The sequence below is a fragment of the Anomalospiza imberbis genome, chromosome 28 (assembly GCF_031753505.1).
Source record: "Anomalospiza imberbis isolate Cuckoo-Finch-1a 21T00152 chromosome 28, ASM3175350v1, whole genome shotgun sequence".
In the NCBI taxonomy this organism is placed as follows: domain Eukaryota; kingdom Metazoa; phylum Chordata; class Aves; order Passeriformes; family Viduidae; genus Anomalospiza; species Anomalospiza imberbis.
The window spans coordinates 3,525,448-3,545,343 of record NC_089708.1 but is presented as its reverse complement, the minus strand read 5'-3'; the positions used below and the strand labels follow the sequence as shown (position 1 = coordinate 3,545,343).

Genomic DNA, 19,896 nt, shown 5'->3' with positions numbered 1-19,896 from the left:
GCAGCCCTGGCTAAAACTGTTATGGATTTATTTAAAGTGAAATTTTCTAGTCAGAAATCATCCACAGGAAACATCCCGCCATGGGAACACTCCAGGGATGTGGCTGGTTGGGTTTTCCTGGGAACAACCACCTCCCAGTGTGCAGGTTTGCGTTTTAATGGGGGTGTCAAAATCCTGGGATAATTCTGGGAAAAGAGATGTTCTAAAAACAAGATCTACACAAAGCCTGTCTGGTTTTGGCCTACAGAGACAACAAGTCTCCTCAGTCTTCTGGCATCAACTTCACATTCGGCAGTTACTCATCCCAAATTAATGGGGGAAATAAAACTGGATCAATTGCTGGACTCCTCAAGAATTTTTAATGAACTCCCCACAAGCAGGAATCTGTTAATTCTGCAGGACAGGACAGGCCTGGGGTCTTTGACAAACACCTTCATTTTTCCCTCACACAGAAGCTCTTGAATTTACTTATTCCAGAATAAACCTGATCCTCCCAGAGCCTGTTTTTTATGCATATGGAGTTAAATAATCATCATTACATCCCCACTGGAACAGGAGACTAAAAGCAAGACTACAAAATTCCCTGTGGATGAGGCCAAAACCTCCCCACATTTGGGGCCTGGGGGGTGAAAAAGTCTTTTCTTCAGGCTGTTTTTGTACAGCTGATATTTAATAACTTGTTAAGTTGTTCTGAATGGGAAAGGAAACAACTTCCAGAATTCCCACCAATCTGAGAATGTAATAACAGGTTACTGAGCTTGGTTTACAGTGATTTTTTGCATGCATGAGGCTTTTGGTGACTTCCACCTTAATGAGAATGTAGATTGCACCACTTTAAATGGTATTTAAATGGTATTTGACCTTAAATGGCATTTCATAGCATGGAAAAACATCCATAATGCTCTCCCCTCAAGATGATGGTCAGTGTTCCATGGAGAGAAATGTGGAGATGTCATGGGCTCACAAAGGGCTCTGTCTTTTGGTCTGAGAGAGCTGAAGAGCAAGTCCATGAAGGGAAAACCTGGGAACAAGGCAGGACTGAGGCACGGACTGGACTGGACTCAAAACAGGATGAAAGGAGCAGGAGAAGTAGAGCCAAGCTGGGAATTTCTTATGGAAGCAGGGATAAATGTCAATTTTCCTGGAATGATTCCATTAAAATGGGATTTCGCTGAGGGGCAGGAAGGGGCTGTTTCCATGTGCAAATCTCCACACGGGTTTGTGGCCACGGGGCTGGGGAACACACACAGCTCTCCTGAGCCATGAATTAAACCCCAGATTCATCCTCCTCCCACATGAGCTTAATGCCACGCTGGAGAAAGGAATTATTTTAGCAGCTGGACAAGTTATTTCGTGCTGTGGAGGTTATTAACCTTTGGAAGAAATTATCAGGGAAGTGGAGTTTGCTCTGTGAGTCCTCAAGTGACTCTCTGGAGGCACCTTCAAGTGCAGAGAAATACTGGTGGTGCAAACAGCGAAATTTCTCAAGTTGGGTGGATGGACAAGGTGGCAAAGCAGGTGGAGAAGTGCCTCTGCCCCACTTCCATTTTTTATGTAGACTCAGAAAATCCTGGAATGGTTTGGGCTGGGAAGGACTTTAAAGCCCATCCAGTGCCATTGCCCTGCCATGGGCAGGGACACATTCACTACACCAATACATTTATGAGACTCATGGCAAAATACCAAGGAAATATGAAATTTTTCCCTACTTTTCTTTATCACCTCCATGGAAAACTTATTGAGACAACATTAATTCCAGTTCCTCACGTGTTACAGCAAAACAACAGCATCCAGACCTCACTCTTGAAAATTAATAGAATAAATTTGGGAGCTAATCATAAATAGAGAGAGGTTAATCAGTTCCTCAGATTGTTGAGGAATTTAAGCACACTGGGACCCTTAATGTATTCAACAAAGCAATGGCACCAAAGGAAATACCCATAGATTTTGTTTTCAAATAAAAATTTCTCATAATTCAAAATCGCCAGTGGGCTCCTTCCTTTCCTGATATGTACAATTTGTGTTCCCGCTGCAGAGAAACCACGCTCTGCCTTCATTTGCCTTCACAAGTGACATTGATGTGGCTTTTAAAGCCAGCAGCCTAACGTGTGATTTAGAGGCTCTGAGAAAGAAAATTATAACTCTGGGGGAAGAAATGGCTGCAAAATTTCCATTGAAATCATTGGATTTCACTCCGGGGATGAGGTAGCACCTGAGTGGCTGTAAGTCAGTCTCTGTTGCATCTGAATATAGGATAGGGTTTTAAAAGCACTAAACAGCCTTGTGCTAATGCCTCCCCAAGACAAAGCAGAGCTCTTCAGACTGGCTTTTATGGCAGGAACAAAACAGGCGCAGCTGGAGACCCTGGAGTCTCCAGACAATGCTTTTCCCTTTCATGCTGCAGCAGCAGCCAAACCCCAACCCTGTTCCAGAGCCCCCACAGAGGCAGCAGCGAAAGGCAGGGCACCCCAGAAAGTGGAGGGGAGGGCAAGAGCAGAGAGGCAGGAGGGATTTTCAAAGGTTCAAGGACTGGTTTCAATGCTCAGGTTCTAATGAAAGTCAACATGACCTTGCTTTGCTGTCTTCTTTTGAAACACAACAGTTTGTGATGAAGAGATCTTTGCCTGTTCACAACACTTTACAGCGGAGTTTACAACAGTTCCCAAGCCTTGCAACCTCATCCTGGGTCCTCCTGCTTGCCAAATTCACAGCAAGGAGGGACATGCTCCAGTCTTGGAAAGAAGGGTTGAGTTTCCTATGGAGAAACTTTCTCCAACGTGAGAAAACAGCCTCAAGTTGCACGGAGGGAGGGTGAGGTTGGATATTGGGGGAAATCTCTTCCCCAGAAGGGTTTTCAGGCATTGAACAAGGCCAGTGGTGGAGTCTGCATCCCCAGTGGGATTTAAAATCTATGTGGATGTGGCACTTGAGGACGTGATCAGTGGTGGCCTTGGCAGTGGACTGGATGATTTTAGAGAGTTTTTCCAACCTAAGCAATTCCATTTCAATTTCCAATCTTTTTTATTCCACTGTTGTGTACATCCTTGAATTTTGCAGAGCCCTGGATTGTACCAATCAGCAGGACACGTCCCAGCACTCCAGAGCTCAAGGAACTGGTGTGGTTTCCTTGGATAATTGGAAGAGGAAGGAGGATCCAGAGCAGCAGGCCAAGCTCTAGCCTGAGGTTCTTCTGCAAATTAGAGCTGTAAACAGCTGCAGACCCACATTAAAGGGGAGCAGGGCCTAATTGCCCAGTGGGATCGTGCATAATGCCAGCTGGAGGGTGTTCCCATTCCCATCCTTCCTGCCTCATTCCCACACACTCCAGACAGAGCTTCTCTGAAGCTGGGGAAGATCAGAAGGGAAGCAGAGAGATGGGTACAAAGTCTTGATCAGCTTCAGTGTTTGCAGCATTTTCTTTTCCACCCTCTGAACTGTAACTGGAATTTGTTTCCAGAGCAGGCATGATCCCACCAGGTTGTTCTGCCTTTTTCCAGTGACTGCACAGCAAAGCTGGACCTGGTGATTTTAACTGCCTTTAATGGCTTTGAGCTGGAGGGTTCATTGATGGGATATGAGAAAGAAATTCCTCCCTGGGAGGCTGGGGAGGGGGCTGGGATGAAATTCCCAGAGAAGCTGTGGCTACCCCTGGATCCCTGGAAGTGCCAAAGGCCAGGCTGGACACGACTTGGAGCAGCCTGGGACAGTGGGAGGTGTCCCTGCGCTGACAAGGGTGGGACTGGATGGGATTTTATGGTCCCAAACCATTCCATGGCAGCAACAGAGGAAAACGATGTTCAGAACACCAAGGCTTCTATTTCCACAAAATCTCGGACGTGACAGGATAGATGGAGGTAGAATGATGACAAAAATATGTCAGTGTTTATTCAGAGCATCCTGTCACGAGTGCGTACACGAACCTCTTCCCTGACCTCTGGAGCTCCTGACCTCCCATCCTTAAATTAAAGGGATAATGATGAAAAGAACTTCTCTCCTTGTCCTGTAATGTGAGAAGTGCCTGGCAATTAAGCAGCCTTTAAAGATGACACTGCTGATTATTTCAGGACAATCAAGTCCCAGCAGAGAAATGGGGTTGGAATGGGAAGAGCAGTGTCAGAGGCACAGTTAAACAATGGCTGGTTTGCCTGTCATTCCCACCAATTATTGCAGGAGGGGGAGAAGGAAAACTATTTATAACCTGTCAGTCTCCAGAAACCACAATTATGATGATTTAATTAACACATGGAGAGGCTTTAGGCAATCACATCCTTCTAAATTTAAGAAGCAGCACATTTCAGACCCAAGATGATTTAGAACATTAACAAATGCTGGTTGAACTAAGGCAGGAATTTGATGGCCTTGTTGGTTCCTCTTAAAGCATCCATCATGGCCCAAAGATAATCCAAATGGCTGTGGCAGTGAAGGATGAGAGCAGTGAGGAATCAGCAGGGCTTTCAGAGGCCATCCCACTGGAGGATAAGCTGACTTTTAATGGGGACTGACTGAAAACGAGCAAAGCCACACAGCTCAAGTGTCTTCATCAAAGACACCCTCAGTGCATTGGAAAAACCTGGAAAAATGGGGTTTGGGTGGATGAGAGTGCAAGACATGGAGAGTGAGTCTGACCTTTCCATGGACACCTTGCACTCAGTGCCAAACAGGTCCTTCCTTGGCCTGGTGCCCTGGAGGCCTAACCTTGGCCTAACCTTGGGTGGAGCTGTTCCACCCCTGGGCTGAGAGCTGGAGCACCCAAAACCAGGATATTGCCAAAGGATTCCCGAATCCTGGGCTGCCCCACTCCCTGGCCACCTCCTCCAAGGAAATCACACTTCAGGTTTCATGTCCTCTTTCTAGCTCAGATTATTTGCTGTGTCCTGTTCTCCCAGGCAAAAAAAAATTACTCCTCTGGTGTTTCCATGCAGTGATTAAACCTTGAAGTTGTCAGCTGCTGCCCAAACACACATAATTCTTGCCTTCTTTCACCATCTATTGTTTTTTAAATGGATTAACATCCAAGTAACATAAAGGAAAATCCCACTTCTTCCATATTTCACCATCAATTGCTTCTTGATTGGATCAACACCCAAGTAACATAAAAGGAAAGTCCCACTTCTTTCATATGAGAAGAAAAATCTTAACCATAGTTTACATGGGGGAAAATAAAAATTACAAAGAACCTCCTGCTCCATAAACGATTCTTTCATTCACTGCCTATCAAATGTGGGAGATGGGGATTGCCTTTCCCACCCTGTGTATTTATTCCAGGAGCAGGTGGAAGCACTAGCCTCAAAGCTTTGTACCCCACTGTAATTCCTGAGCTCTGCCTGCTGCCATGAAGGATGTGCCACATCCCCTCCCACTTCACAGCCAGCTTGTTTCTCTCCTGGCACAACCCCTCTGCAACTGAAATGTTGAGGCAGGAAATATTCAGTGTTTTATTTGACTAAAGGACTCGCAAATCTCAGGTTAAAATCAAGACTAAAATCAGTTTTCTCCGTGAACAAAATACACACCTGTACAAGGAAACAACATCAAAGGCCTCCCTGGATCACAGTCAAATTGATCACATTGGTTTCCCCCACAGCCCAAACCCACAATTATTATTTTTCTTTTTGTTATTGTTTACTTCAGAGGAAACAGAATAAAATTGTGTTGGTGAAAGAACAGGGAAAAAAAGGAACCTTCAAAGCAAAGAGATTTTGCTTAAGATCACCAAGTATGTGATGTAGGCACTAAAAATCAGGAGACTGTTCCTTATCTCATGAGATTTGAGAGCTTAAAATGTGAATGGAAAGAAAGTCCCACAAAGGACAGAAAACAGAGCAGAGAAGCTCCAGCATCCTCCCAAAGCGTTTTTGTGGGAATTTCCCCATGGATGGAGACACAACCCTGGACCAGAGAGCTTTGAGGAGACTCTGCCTTGCCAGCACCCAAGAACTGCTCCTGCTCCAGCCAATTTCATTCAAATGTATCTAAAGAACCCCAAAATAAATCTGTATTTGAGCTAAGGAACTAAGGGGGAGTTTTGCTGTAGCTGGACATGCACAGAAGATGAGAAATCTGAGCTAATCAGCATTTTCTGGCCTTCTCTTCCTTCTTCTTGGAATTCCCAATCCATTGCCCATGACAACACCAACACTGATCGATCTGCCAGGAAGAGATTCCGATTTCCTTGTAAATTAAAAAGGCAAAAGCAAAACAAATCCTCCATGCCTAGAAGCCAACATTGCCAACAGTCTCTGATGTCATCCTTTCCCTGTGTGCTACAGCTTCAACAAAGAAATTCTGCACTTGGGACAGAGCTGACAACTCCCTGGAAACCACTCAGGATCGATCCACTCATCTTTCTGCGGAGGTGGGAAGATCCAGAGGTGATCTGAGCTCATGTGGCTGCACAAGGGGTAGAGGTGAGAAAAGCTGAGCTGTGTCAGAGACGTCTCTGGCCGCAGCCCGTCCATGTTCGGGGCTGGAACACCTGCCGGGGAAACACAGCCCCGGGCTGCTGGCAGTGCTGTGACCATGGATCACATGGAATTTCTCCTGTCACAGCTTTACACCATGGCTTACACCCAGGGTCGAGGGACGCACACTTCTGAGTGCTGGCAGCTCCCACCGGGACAGACTGAGAATTCCAATGGTACCACGAGCATCTCCAGGGAAAGCTGGGGTCTGAACCACAATCCCAATGGATTTGAAGCCTGTGGATGTCTTCTGCTAGAGGCAGATGGTCCAAATGAATGTCCAGGAGCAGAGTAAACCATGAACACTGTGCTGGTTGTTCCTTTTTATTCCCAGCCTGCTCCGTGCCACTGCAGCCACTGGATTTTGGGTAAAATTCCCAACATTCAGGCTCAGGTCAGCTCTGTTATCTAGGAGGAGAGTCTCAGGAACGTTTCCAGCAGCAGGACATTTCCTAATAAAATTGTTTGCGCCCCCCCTCCCCCCGCCCCCAGAGTGTGTATTGTACTTTGTGTGTGTTCAAGATTAAACCCCACAATTGAACAGATTCTTTCCTTAATACCATGAGTGTTGTCCCTGCTGGCATGAACGCCACTAAAATCTGTTCCTTTCTCCTCCTTAGAACACTGGCAGCACATCAGAGTGCAAGCAAAGGCAGGGGGAGCGGGGAGAGCAAGGAAAAGGGAGATGGAGAGGGAAAAGGGCATCTGTCACAATTCCAGGAGTGTAGGAATCCCTCCCAAGGAATATAACGGGACTCACAAGTGTCGTCCTCTCTTGTACAAAACTCTTCAGTGCAGCAGCCTCTCCATTGGAGCACCCTCATGGGGCATAACTTAAACCACCAGGGCTCTGGAAAGTGGCAACATTTAGGGAAGTAGGAAAAAAGGTGAAGAGGAAGCAGAGGGAGGATGACCCCAGCTGGACATTGTGCCTGAGGCTGGGAATCCACAGTGCAATTACAGAGCTCTGTTAATGAGCTGTCAGCCTCAGGACAAGACCTAATGGAGCAAATGCAATGCCTGGACTCTACTCAGGGAAGTTCCCAAGGTCAGGAGAATTTGGGAGAGGTGGATTCAGCTCCTTCCTTTGCCTCTGAGCTCTGCATTATCCCAGAGCAATCCACAAGGTCTGAACAGCACCTGTATCCCAAGCCCAAATTCCTGATGAGCTCCTCTCTCAGCCAGGCACCAGAAGAAGCACCGAGTAAGAGTTTCAGAAGTGTTCCACATCCTCCTGCATTTCCTTTCCAAATTTGCAGCCCTCAATTGCTGCAGGAGGCACAGCTGGCTCAGCTCCGCCGGAAACACGGCCAGTCAATTTTGGGAACATCTTTGGGAACTCTCACACTTTACAAGTGCTGAGCCCAGGGAAATTTTGCCCCTGTGCATTTCTTGCTACATCACTGGTGCCTCTCCAGCACACCTCCCCTTAGACTGGGTTATATTTGCAATGCCACAGGCAAATAAAGGCTCAGAGTGGTAAAAACTGCCCCATCTCTGGAATGTCCAAGGCCAGGTTGGATGGGGCTTGGAGCAACTGTGAAAGGTGTCCCTGCCCATGGCAGGGGGTGGCACTGGGTGACCTTAAAGGCTCCTTCCATCCAAACCCTTTTATGATTCAATGATTTCTAAAATGTGTCTTCTCTGAGCCCCTTCTGAGCTGTTCCTCCCATGGGCAGAGCCCTGAGGAGCAGCACTGTCACCTTCCCCTCTCCTGGCTCTCCCCACACAAACCCAGGGCTTTGGACACTTCCCTTGGGCTGATTCACCCTCCATTTATAGCCCAACACAAATTCAGGTTCCAGAGTCACAGAGGGCTGGGAGAGGAGAGAAGGAGCCACAGCACAGAAGGGAGCAGAACAGTTCGGTTAATAGTGCTCATCCTCCTGTGTCCCACAAGAGTCACGGGAAAGAAACCCCGGTGCTTTGGCCCTGCAGTGATCACAGAGGGTTAACGAGGAGTTCCTGCTCCCATTCTCCTCACTCCTCACCTCCCAGGAGACCTCTTTGCAATGTCCCACCTGTGGGATCACTCCCTTTCCATTCCCCCAAGCTCTGGTGAACTCACACCTCAGCCATGGGGTCCTTGCTCAACATTCCTATCAAACCCCTCTGGCTGATGATCAAAGGAAATGCAACTACTGCTCTTAAAAAAAAAAAAAATAAAAATACAAAATTCAGGCAGTCCTTGAGTGATTTCTCCCATGAGGTCCCAAAACCCCCTGAGCTCAGGCTGAACCCCCAGGGCATGCCTTTTAATGCTGAGTTAAAGAACTGGAACCTCACCCTAAACCCTCTCTGGAGATGGAAATTATTCTGGTTTATCCTCTTGTTCCAAGCAGCCCCATGATGTTTTATAAATAAATAATAAAACCAGCATGTCAACATTTCCCTTTAAATTCGGCTTGGAAGAAGGTCTGCAGCAGCCCACCAAGCCTGCATATGTTTAATTCCTTTATCAATACACTTCTTCCCAGTGGAGAGAGGGGAAGGAGCAGAATTCCAGCTGAAGGTGATTCGGTGTGTCTGGTTTGAAACGTGTGAACACAAGTGACACCCAGCCCTGTTCTCACTCCTGTGGAAAACACAGCAGAGCTGTCCCTGTGTGTGAGCAGGTGGCTGTTTATCCATGGGATATGGCCAGACATGGAGAAGAAGAGGTGTAAAAAGCGACCTCACAGAGCTCAGTTCACACAAAAAAGCTGTTCACCTGTCTGCCTGTTGTTTGTTTTGTCCCTGCCAGCCTGGGAAAGGGGACAGCAATGACCTTCCAGGAGACAGAAACATTTTCCTTCTCCCCACAACACCTTCCAGCGAGCCATTCTCAGATCTTCTGTGAGTGTGATATGCATGAAATACAGAATACCATAGCTGGCTTTATGAAATCCCTTTTTACAGCTTCCAGATCTCCAGCAAATGTACAAACAAATGGGAAAGTGAGAGGGAGGGAGATGCACAAAGCAAATCCCAGGCTGAGGGAGCAGCACTCTGCTAGCTGGATGGCCAGAGCCAAAATCAGGAGCATCCAGTTATTTCAGCAAGCCCTGCCAAGAGACTAAACAGACGAGCACAGGCCAGGTGTCAGTGATTATAATCCCACTGCTGCCAAAGTCACTCCCGTCTGCAGCCAGCCTGCCTTTGGCTCTCTCCCCCAGCACAAGGAATCATTCCTGAAGCGGGGACTGGGAAAAGCAGCCCCACAAAGCACAGTTGCACCTGCCCTGCTCCAGGGCAGCTCTCACCTGTGGGCCTCTGCTGAATGCTCAAAACCTCATAGAATTTTAAACCAGCACCATCCCTGGAGCTGCTGTGCAGAAAAGAACCTGTGGAAATACCTCAGCACATTATTCCCTGGCCAGTTCTGCCATGGAAAATGAGTGGTTTAGGGATGAGATGTGCTGGATGCTTCCACACCCAAGATGATCCCTGTGAAGGTACCAGCTCTGCTCACCTGACCTCAAACCCCACCCCACCGCCCACAGCAGTGTCTGATTGGGCACCTCGCTCCTTTCCCAGTTCAAATGGAAATGACCCATCACCCTTTCCCACAATCACACCATTTCTGGACCCTCAGCTGCCCCCAGGTGCGGCGGGTGAACACGTGAAAGCAGACAATGCATTGGAAAATATTGCTAAAATAAGTAAAATCAATCAACTGCTAAACAAAGTAAAATCAGTCACTGAGTCCTGGAGCCTGCCTGCCCTCACACAGGTATCCAGGCACTCCTGTCCCCTCTGAGACCTTCTATTTTTGGGAGAAACCTAAGGCTGAGCACAGGGAATGAGCCAGGCAGCCCCAGGGGAGGATGGGCCTGAGCTGCATCACACCTGCACAAAACAATAGTTTTCCACAAGTACAGGTAAATTAGGAAATAAAGAGAGGTTCCATTTCCTATTTTTTTTCACCAATCACAAACCCTTTCCACTGCTGAAGACTTCTACAAGGGATTTTTTTTACCATTTTTAAGTGCTGTACAATGAATATCTATCCTTTTACAAGTGGAACCTTGTAGCTATGGAGACGCAGAATGTCAAATCCAAGCTGAAGACAGGATTTCAGTGGGGGCTTTGGCTTGCTACATGTGCCTCCAATGATCTGCTTTCCAGCTCCTGAAGTCTTTATTATTCTGTCTATTTTATTAGTCTCTAACAGTGTTCAAAGAGCCACTGGATGTTCAATAAGGACACAAACACAGAGTGACCTGTCAGACATGGCTCTGGGGCATCCTGTGCAGTCTGATTTACACCCAGGGCACCACAAACCTCCCCCTCAGTCCTGCAAAGTTGTCATCAGTTTAATTTAATCCAAATGAAACCGTTCTGGTGCTGCCACAGCACCTGGAAGCCAGGTGAGCTGGGGTCCCCTGGTGTTTAATGCTGTGTGTAACAACCACGGCCACCTGGGGGAATTACACCACGCTGACCCCATGTTGCTGCACCTGGGAGGACTCTTGAACCTTGCAATTGCCTGCTGTAATCTGAATTACCCAAATTCCAGTCTCCCAAACATCATGCCTATCTTCTGTGATTCCCAAATGCATTAGGGATGGCGGCATCATTACCTGGATCCTCAGTTATCACCTGCACAGTCATCTGTCTGTTTCCCACCGTGGAGTAAATTAAACAACATTTCTGTCAAGTCAGTAAAACTTCAGTGGTGTTAAACCTGAGCATGAAGGGGACAGAGCCTTCCAGGCCAGATTAATGCTCTTTGTGACAGCCAGGGGAAATTCAAAATAACTTGAATGTCACTCATTTTCCACTTGTGCTGGTAACAGAGAACAAACCAAACCACACAACTTCATTCTGCATTTTCCTGGAGCAATGACAGGGACATGGCAAGTGGTTTTCTGTTCTGAAGACAGCACTGCTCTAGAGAAAGCAACCCCAAATCACTGCATTTTTCTTCCTTCCCCTCAAACTCCACAGTTCAAAACCTGAGGACTTCAGGTGCCAAATATGAAACCTCTCACAGGCGCCCCATTGTCAGAGAATGAAAACATTGAGTTTTGAACAATCCAGATCCCAGAACTGCAGATCTCCCTCTGCTCATCTTCACCACGCCTCCCACAGCACCTGGGTGCCAAAGCCAGGGCTCACAATTCCCAAGGCTAATCCCAACCTGCACAAAGGGGTGGGAATAAACTCCAACAGGCACATGAAACACTCTCAGGTAGAACATCCACAACCAAGGAAGGAAAGTCCACCTGGTGCCACATCACAAGCAGGATTAAGTGACCAGGACTGGAATGGAATTGTGCAAATCCTCCTTTTCCAGCTCTAAATAAGCAGCAGCATTCCAAGCAAACCCATTCCTGCATCCACAGCAGTGGAGTCATTGCCAGGTGAGCAACAAAGCAACTTGGAATTTCTTTGCAAAGCTGGACAACAGAAGAGAAATGCTGAGAGTTTTTCCTGATTGTGTTTCCCATGTTGCTGAGTCAAATCCTGACACGGCCTGAAGATTGTGGAAATCAACTCCAGCAGGGCTGTCTAAGCCTCTACTGATCACTGAAATGAAATGAAACCCTCCAAGAATCCCCTTCTCCCAACCTAGATATTTGCAAATATGCTGTTTGACAAAGGCTCATGTCCAGAGGAGCCTCAGTGTTCCTGCTGCTCCAGGAAAACAACTCCAAGATCCTGCTGCAGTCCTGTTGTCCCCTGGTTTGCTCCTGAACCAGATCAAAAATGCAGGAAATCTCTGGCATCATCATTAAATAGGCCACAAACCCCTCAAGATTTGATGTGGGGTCTGGAGAAAAGAGGTTTTCATATTTAGTTTTAAACCAGAAAAGGCTCATAAGCTCCTCTGCATCTACCAATCCATTAAAAATAGGATTTGGTTGTAGCCACAGCTCATCAAATGGGGGAAAACAGGAGGAGAACAACACTCCAGATGCCTTTATCACAGTTGTTGACTCCAACTTAATAGCTTTTTTAATAAGTCTTAATTATTCAAAATAATCACCATCCCTTCCCTGCCTGTTGTCATTTAACGTGAGAGAACCCTCTACAGAGCAAACCCCAATGCAGGAAAAAAAAACAGAAACAAAATCTCATTAATCTTTCTAATATATAGAGATACCTCAAGAGCTTCGAACATTTACCTCTCCTTCCCAGCAGCTGAAATGGTTTTAGGAGGATCATGGTTCATACCTCGCATTCCCTGGAGCCAGAGATGGTGTAGGTGCAGGGCCCAGATCCATTAACGGATACATCCATGGTCTCAGAGTTTGTTGGCTTGTAGTCCACGTAATATTCCTGCAAAGGGGAGTTCATTTGCCTCTCTGACTCCCGGGCCTTTTTCCTGCGCCTCTTCATGAGCGTGTGCTGCTGGAGCTGCTTCATGCTGGCAGGATAACGCTTCCAGGACACGTAGATGACCAGCAGGATCATGGCCACGGAGAGAAAGAGGGCCACGCTCCCCGCGATGATCTTGTGGAAGGACACGTGCTCGTATTCCGGCTCCACCACGGGCGTTGGGATGTCTGCGGAAGGACTTGGCATTGCAGATGTCGGCTGGTGGCTTTCCAGTTTGGAGACGGTGGGTTTGGGGATGAACACAGGTCTCTGGGGGGTTTTGGGAGCCTGGTAGGACCTTTCAGTAGCCACCACCTGGATTTCGGCACAGATATTATAGGTTTCCACAGCGTCGCTCACCTTCTCGCCCTGGATGTGTTTGGGGCCTGCACAGATCATGGTGCTCTCCTTATTTCCCTTGAAATTCTTAAGCCAATTAAACAGGGGGCAGATGCTTCGAGTACATTCCCACATATTCCCGGACAGAGTGATGGAGATGAGCGAGATCCACGTGTTGATGGTCTCCTGAGAGATGTTGGTGAGTTTGTTGGAATCCAGGTTCAGCTTTTGCAGGTTGGGCAGGCACTGGAAGGTGCCGGGCTCTATCCCTGCGATGTCATTGCCTGATAAATCCAAGTTGTGCAAGGAACTCCAGGTCCACGTCAATCCCTGGCTGATGGAGCGGATCCTATTCCACTGCAAGTAAATGGAGCGGAGGTTGAAGAGCCGCGGGAAGTGGGCAAAATTGATCTTAGAAAACTGGTTGTGTTCCAAGTGGAGCTCCGTCAGCTTCAAGAGGCCGGCGAACGCGTTGCGGGACAAGCTCCGCAGGCGGTTGTAGCCCAAATCCAGGAAGTCGAGGTTGCGGCAGTCCTGGAAAACGCGGATGGGCACGGTTTTCAGCGAGTTGGACCTCAGGTGCAGGATCAGGAGCTTGCGGAGGCCCTTGAACTGCTCCGCCTGCAGCACCTGCAGCTTGTTGTAGGACAAGTCCAGGTTGCGGAGGTTGGGCACAGGGTGGAAGGTCTTGTTGTGCAGGTGGGTGATTTTGTTGGAGCTCAGGATCAACTCCTTCAGCCGGCGGATCCCCTGGAAGGCATCCTCATCCACAGAGCTGATGTAGTTATGGTCAAGGTAAAGCCATATGAGCTGATTGAGGCCTGCGAACTGGTGGGATTTCAGCTTCTGGATGCTGTTGTAGCGCAGGGACAAGCCCTGAGAGCCGCCGGAGATGTTGTGGGGGATGTCTCGGAAGGCGTGCAACTCGCAGTACACGATCTTGCCATCGCAGCGGCAGTTCTTGGGGCAGGCTCGCTGAGCGCCCGCCAGCCCCGCCAGCAGTGCCAGGGGAAGCAGCCCCAGCAGCACCCTGGAGCCTCCCCGCTGCTTGATTACATGGAAACCTGCAAGATCCGAAAGGAAAAAGGGCCGTTGGAAAGTCTTGCAGATAATTTACCAGATTACCACGTCACTGGGGGCTCGGGGACAGCCTGAGCCCAGGGGGATTTGGGAGACAACCTGTTTGCCTCCTTCCTCGGCTCTTTGTGGTGCAAATTGCCGTCCTTGGAGTGCCTGCCTGGCCATCTCTCCTGCCCCCACCGCCATCAGACTCCCTTGGTGGGGCTCAGGGTCCCCCAGGAGCAGCAGGAGCTTGTTCCCTCCCAGCTGTGCTCCTGTCCCCTGGCTCTCCGAGGAGCTGGGGTGTCCTTAGCGCTCCGTGCTGAGGTTTGAACAATAAACATATTTGTCAAGTCACTGTGCTGGATGCTCCATAGTGCTGGAGAGGAAATGAGCCAGAGCTTCTGCTCGTACGTGCTGCTCAATGTGTTCCTCAAGGAAAGCAACTGCAAGTCTAATCCCCCCAAAATTACCCCAGAAAGAGTGAAATCTACTTCTCCTGAAGTTTGATCCATCTTTATAAACTGTATTTATTGTAAAATGAGGCACTAAGTAAAGGTTTTACTTTTTGCACTGAATGATTCTGGTTAAAGAGTAGGTTTAAATAAAACTCGTGAGTTTTATGTACCTAAAAAACAAGAATAGATGCAGAGAAACAAAGTTCGTCCATACAGAGAAGTGTACCAGGAATGCTGGCACGGGACCCCAGTGCCAGGTAAAGGTAGATGTATTCCTTTCTAATGAATCACTGCCTTAACCCCTGTTCATTTAGCTCATCCACATATGGCTGTGAATACCTAAACAGTTATTAATTTGAATTAATCCAGTAGATTATGAAAATACCTACCCCAACACTTCCAGATAGCAGCAAACCCAGAAAGTTTAAAGGGGGATATTTCTATTTCAATTCCCCTCTCCTGACTGATTTTAAGGGTTTGCCTTAAAGATGTCATGTTTGTCACACAGCAGCAGTGCTGGATGTGAGGACATATGTAATAATTGAATATATAGAATCCTGAATAATTATGAGAGGGCGTGGAGGGGGTGTCAGAACCCCCAACACCCATCTGCACGCCTGGAATAATTTTAGGGCTGCTGCCCCCAGAATTGCAGTCTTGCTGAGAATGAAAATGCATTCTTCCAACAGGAAATATTTCAAGGGCTCATATCTCCTTGATAAATAATCACTTTATTATTTGTCACACACACACAAAACCAACCCAGTGCTGCAGGTCTTTAATCCAATTTTAAACCAAGAGGCAATCTGCAAAAATAATTCCTGATCTGGAATGCCCCTGCCTTCCACTTTAATGGGTAGATTTGTAATTTAAATCCTCATTTTTTGCTCCATTCTCTTTGCCAGCAGCAGCCAGCTAGAAATATGTTCTGGCTGCTACAGACTCGGAGGCTGGGGAGGGGGGAAGGAAGGAGGGGAATAAACCTGTCACACTCCGAAAAAACCCCGACTGGCAAATGACTGCTGGAAATGTAGCAGAGGTACCAGGGGCATCTTTTCAGCCTCTTCAAAACCACCTATGCAAGAAACAACTCCCCCCTCCCTCCCCTTTGCTTCCCACATCCTGCGAAGTGTTAACGCCAGCCCGAATGGTGCCGGGGGGGATCGGGAAACGAAGCCGGCAGGAATTTGGGGTGTTGGGCACAGCCGCAGCTCCCGGTGCCCGTGCAGGTGCGGGGGTGGGCGGCACAGGGGCTTCGCTCCGGCCAGCCCCTCACTCGGGGCAGGAACCCACCCGTGGGCTCCACTGCGGGAGGAAAGATGTGTGTGTGCCTGGAGGGGGGGACGAGGGCTAAAAATGCAATGGCAAGTACCGCGAGTCACCTGGCAGCGGAATGCGCCTCTGGCTGCTGCTCCCGGTGCCCCCCCGCCACCGGCGAATAATCCAGCTGCAAAATCCACCCCGCAGCTGCAGCTGTGCCAGCAAACAAACCACAAAAGTTCACTCACCCATCCTTTTGTCATCAATAACGTCCTCCTTCGCCTTCCTCCAGCTGTTTTCTCCTCTCTCTTCCCCTTTTTTTTTTTTTTTTGCTTTCCCCTCGCCTCTCTCTCTCTTTTCCAAAACCGGCTCCTTTGCTTTAAACCATCAGCATCTTCATGTCACAGCGCGGCTGCCGCTCGCCCCGCTGCCATCCAGCGTGCCTGCCAGGAACCCCACAAAGTTCCCCGGAGAGGACCAGCGAGAAATTTGGGGATGAGGAAGGGAAAGGATAAGGGAAGGGGTTGGGGGTGGGGAAGACAGGACGAAGGATGGGGGGAGTGTGGGGGGGTAGGGAGGGACTCTAAGCTCTGAGAGCCATTGTGGAAGTCATCAGAGAACCGGCGGCGTTAAGCGGCAATCGGCGAGAAAAGCCGGAGCAGGCGATGGAGACGAACCAACTTCTCCGGGAGGAAGGACCAAAGCTCTGCCGGCGCCTCGCATCCCTCATTCTGCTGCCTCTTGCCATTGCCGGGCACAGCGATCCATCCTCGTCCGGCTCCCGGAGCAGACAGGGCCTCCCGTGCTATGCCAGAGCCCGGTTTAGGAGCCCCGCAGGCTCGGTTTATCCATTTAGCTGGTCGGGTTTAAAGTGTTTTGTAGCTGTGCTGAGAGGCAGCTCTCGTCTAATTCCGAGGTTTTCCAGAGAGCGATGATGCTCCGGAGCTGGTTGGTGCCGAGGCTGGAGTTTGTGGAACACCGAGTGCCCTCCACTGGAGAAAACCCAACGCGCATTAAAGGCTGAACAAGTGAGGCTGTCATGGCTCTGCAGACTTTGCTTCCCTCAGAAAAGAAAATTAAAGACACAGCATTGCCTTGCCCACCGCCCTCCCCTGCCAGACCCCTCCGTCTCCCCTGGATTATGGAATGTTTATGGTGTGGGATTTTCGGGCAGAGACGCCAAACAAAACATCTGCTCCCCTTGGGATTTGCCAACCTGAGCTTGCTCTAATCCACCTGGCCTGTGTATTTGGCTTGGGCAAATTCTAAACTGTTCTTCTTTTTTTTCCTGTATTCCCGGGGGAGGGGAGGCAGGAAAAGGAGGGTTTGCAGGTTAAAAGTGACAGTCCTGGTACAGGGTCAAGGGCAGAGGCTGCGCGAACACCGATCATCCCCACAGAAGGCATTTGATTTGACTGCAGGCAGCAACTCCAAATGTAAACAGTCCGTGTCCTGCTGTGGCTGGGACAGGGTTAATTCCCTGCCTTGTAGCCTGCAATTTTTTTCTTTTAAAATCTAAGTGCCTTTTAGTCAGAAAAACACTGACTTTGATAAACAAGGCAGAACTGAAGATGCAGAATCAGTGACACCTTTTTTCCTCCTGAGCTCCTCTCCCGTGGCTCTCGCAGCAGGAGCCAGGATCCTGCAGGGTCCAGCCTGGAGCCAGGGTGGGACCCGGGCTGTGACACCTCCGCAGGTGCCACCTCCAGCTGGGGCTGGCCAGGTCCCCAGGGCTGGGTCAACTCCCAGTTCATGAGAGGTGGGTCAATTCCCAGTTCACCAAGGCTGGGTCAACTCCCAGTTCACCAGAGTTGGGTCATCTCCCAGTTCACCAGGGCTGGGTCAATTCCCAGTTCACCAAGAGGGTGTCAGAGGGATGTGGAACAGGGCAGGGGCAGCAGGAGCTCCCTGAGCTAGGCCTGGGAGCCTCTTTAGCCAGAAGCTGCAAGGAACTGAATGCTCAGGGCAGGTCCAGGATCCCACAGGGACCATTTCTGGCTCCGGCACACTTGGGTTGCTCAGTGGGCAGCACTGGACTGTTCTGAACAGCTTTAACAGCTCCTAAAACTTGGATATTTGTGCCATTTCCATCCCTCCCTGTGCCAAACACCCCCATCAGTTATTTGGGGAACAACTTCATGCCCAAATCCTACTTCAGCTGCCAAAATGGTGGCAGTGCTTTACAAAGTCAGTCATGAGCCAACCATCGTGTGTTATTTGATTTTTAAATATTTAAAGTATTTCCCACTGTGGCCCAGGAACTCCCTGCTTACAGGGATCCACAGCCTGGATCTCTGGGGCTGTCTGTGTGCCACTGATGATCCCACTCTGTACCAAAAATGAAAATTGCACAAATCTCAAGGTCAGATGCCAGCCCTTCCATCCGAATTCCTCATTCCTGGCTCACTGCTTGCCCCTGCAATCCATCTGAGATGGAGTCACCCCTGGCCAGCCCCAGGATCCAGCCCTCTGAAGGAGCAGGAAAAAGATTGGGACACAGGATGGGCCAAGAGTTCAACTCCATTCCAAAAAATAAATAATAACCCACAAAACAATCCATAGAAACCAACCTGTCCTCCCCTATATCTGCATCCAAACTGCATCTGCACCCACACTGCATAAATATTCACTTCTGAATAAAAACCCTTGCTTGGTTCGTTCTGTTATGACAATTTGTCGCTACCTATAGATCAGATATTCATTTGCATATGAAAAATATCATCATTAATCACTATTTTTATTCTGGATTGGACAGCAGCACACACAACTCCCTCAAACAAGATTCAGAACTTAATTATCATAAGTAATGTTGAAAATACCTCTCCCATATCTCAGTTAACCCCATATGCATCACAGCCAGGAGCACTGGAGCAGGAGTTCATATTTATTATTCCCAATAAATTTAAAAGCTGAAGTGTGCAGTTATTTATTCCATTTTGGATTGATAATTCTCCAGGATGGGTCCATTTGAAACTCTGCCAGATGCGGGAGTGAGCAGAGCAATGTCCACAGGAACTGCACCCATTTCCAGGGATATCTGTTCCCAGATCCTTGGATCCTGCAAGAGCTGAAGCAGCACAGCCATGAGCTCTCCTTCTGCCATTGACTGACCCTCAAAATCCCCACACTCCTACCCAAAAGGTGGACACGATTTTGCTGCCTTAAAAATCCTGTGATGCTCTAATGAAAAATTTCATAAATTCCAAGGCAGAAAACTTGAGGAGCTGAGCTGAACCAGGGGACCTTTCACTCTGCAGCACAAATGCCACGCCCTCCTTTTTTTTTTTTTTTTAAATTTTATTTTACATTTTCTGATTAAATAGAAAACAGACCCACTTGAACATTTGCCAATGGAGGATAAATGGGGAAGTTTTAATCAGCATAAATAAGGGACTCTGAGCTAAAAAACACATGGAAAGGAGGAGGATGCAAAGGCTTTTTGTGGTTTGGTTCCGTTTCCTTGGAGCAGGTAGAGAGGTGAAGATCTCTGCCCAGGGAGACCAGGAATGTTCTGAGTGCTCAGCTGATCCTGGTCCAGCTGGCAGAGCTCCCTCCCACCTGAGCAAGGGTTACCTACAGAAATTATCCATCCTGGGAAGGACATGGGCCGTGGGCTCTGTGGGTTCTCCGCCAGGAAAAGGGGTCTGAACAGGGATAAGGGTTTGATTTTGAGTTGTGATTATTTTATATATGAATGTGTGTATATTTATTTATTTATTTATTTATGTACATTATTTATTCATTTATTTATAGATATATATTGCACAAATATATATATATTTGCACAAATATATATATATTTGTGCAAATATATATAGAAATATCTATACTCACAAATATAAATATTATATATTCACAAATCTATATTATATATATTCACAAACATTATATTTTATATTAGTATTTTTATATTATATTCAATATGCTATTTTCTGTGTTTATTTATTACTTATTATAGATTTCTATATTTATTATATATAGGTTTGTATATTTATTTATGTATTATAAAAATATAT

At 47.8% G+C, this 19,896-nt stretch overlaps 1 protein-coding gene across 3 annotated transcripts in view; it reads right to left on the bottom strand.

Annotated features, from left to right (window-relative positions):
- The window catches only part of LRRTM4 (leucine rich repeat transmembrane neuronal 4), a 205,165-nt gene extending 188,167 nt beyond the window's left edge, over positions 1 to 16,998 (bottom strand). For 2 of the 3 annotated variants that reach the window (XR_010993919.1, XM_068174619.1), the window contains exons 1-2: positions 16,129 to 16,994; positions 12,621 to 14,167 (exon numbers count right to left, since the gene is read on the bottom strand). Coding sequence is in view for 2 of the 3 variants with exons in the window: in XM_068174619.1 (XP_068030720.1) it covers positions 12,621 to 14,167; positions 16,129 to 16,132 (1,551 nt within the window). In the remaining variant the exon portion in view is untranslated. Of the gene's footprint in view, positions 1 to 12,571; positions 14,168 to 16,128 lie in introns of all 3 variants that reach the window. The other variant, XM_068174620.1, reaches the window with a different exon arrangement.
- Positions 16,999 to 19,896: the final 2,898 nt, after the last annotated feature.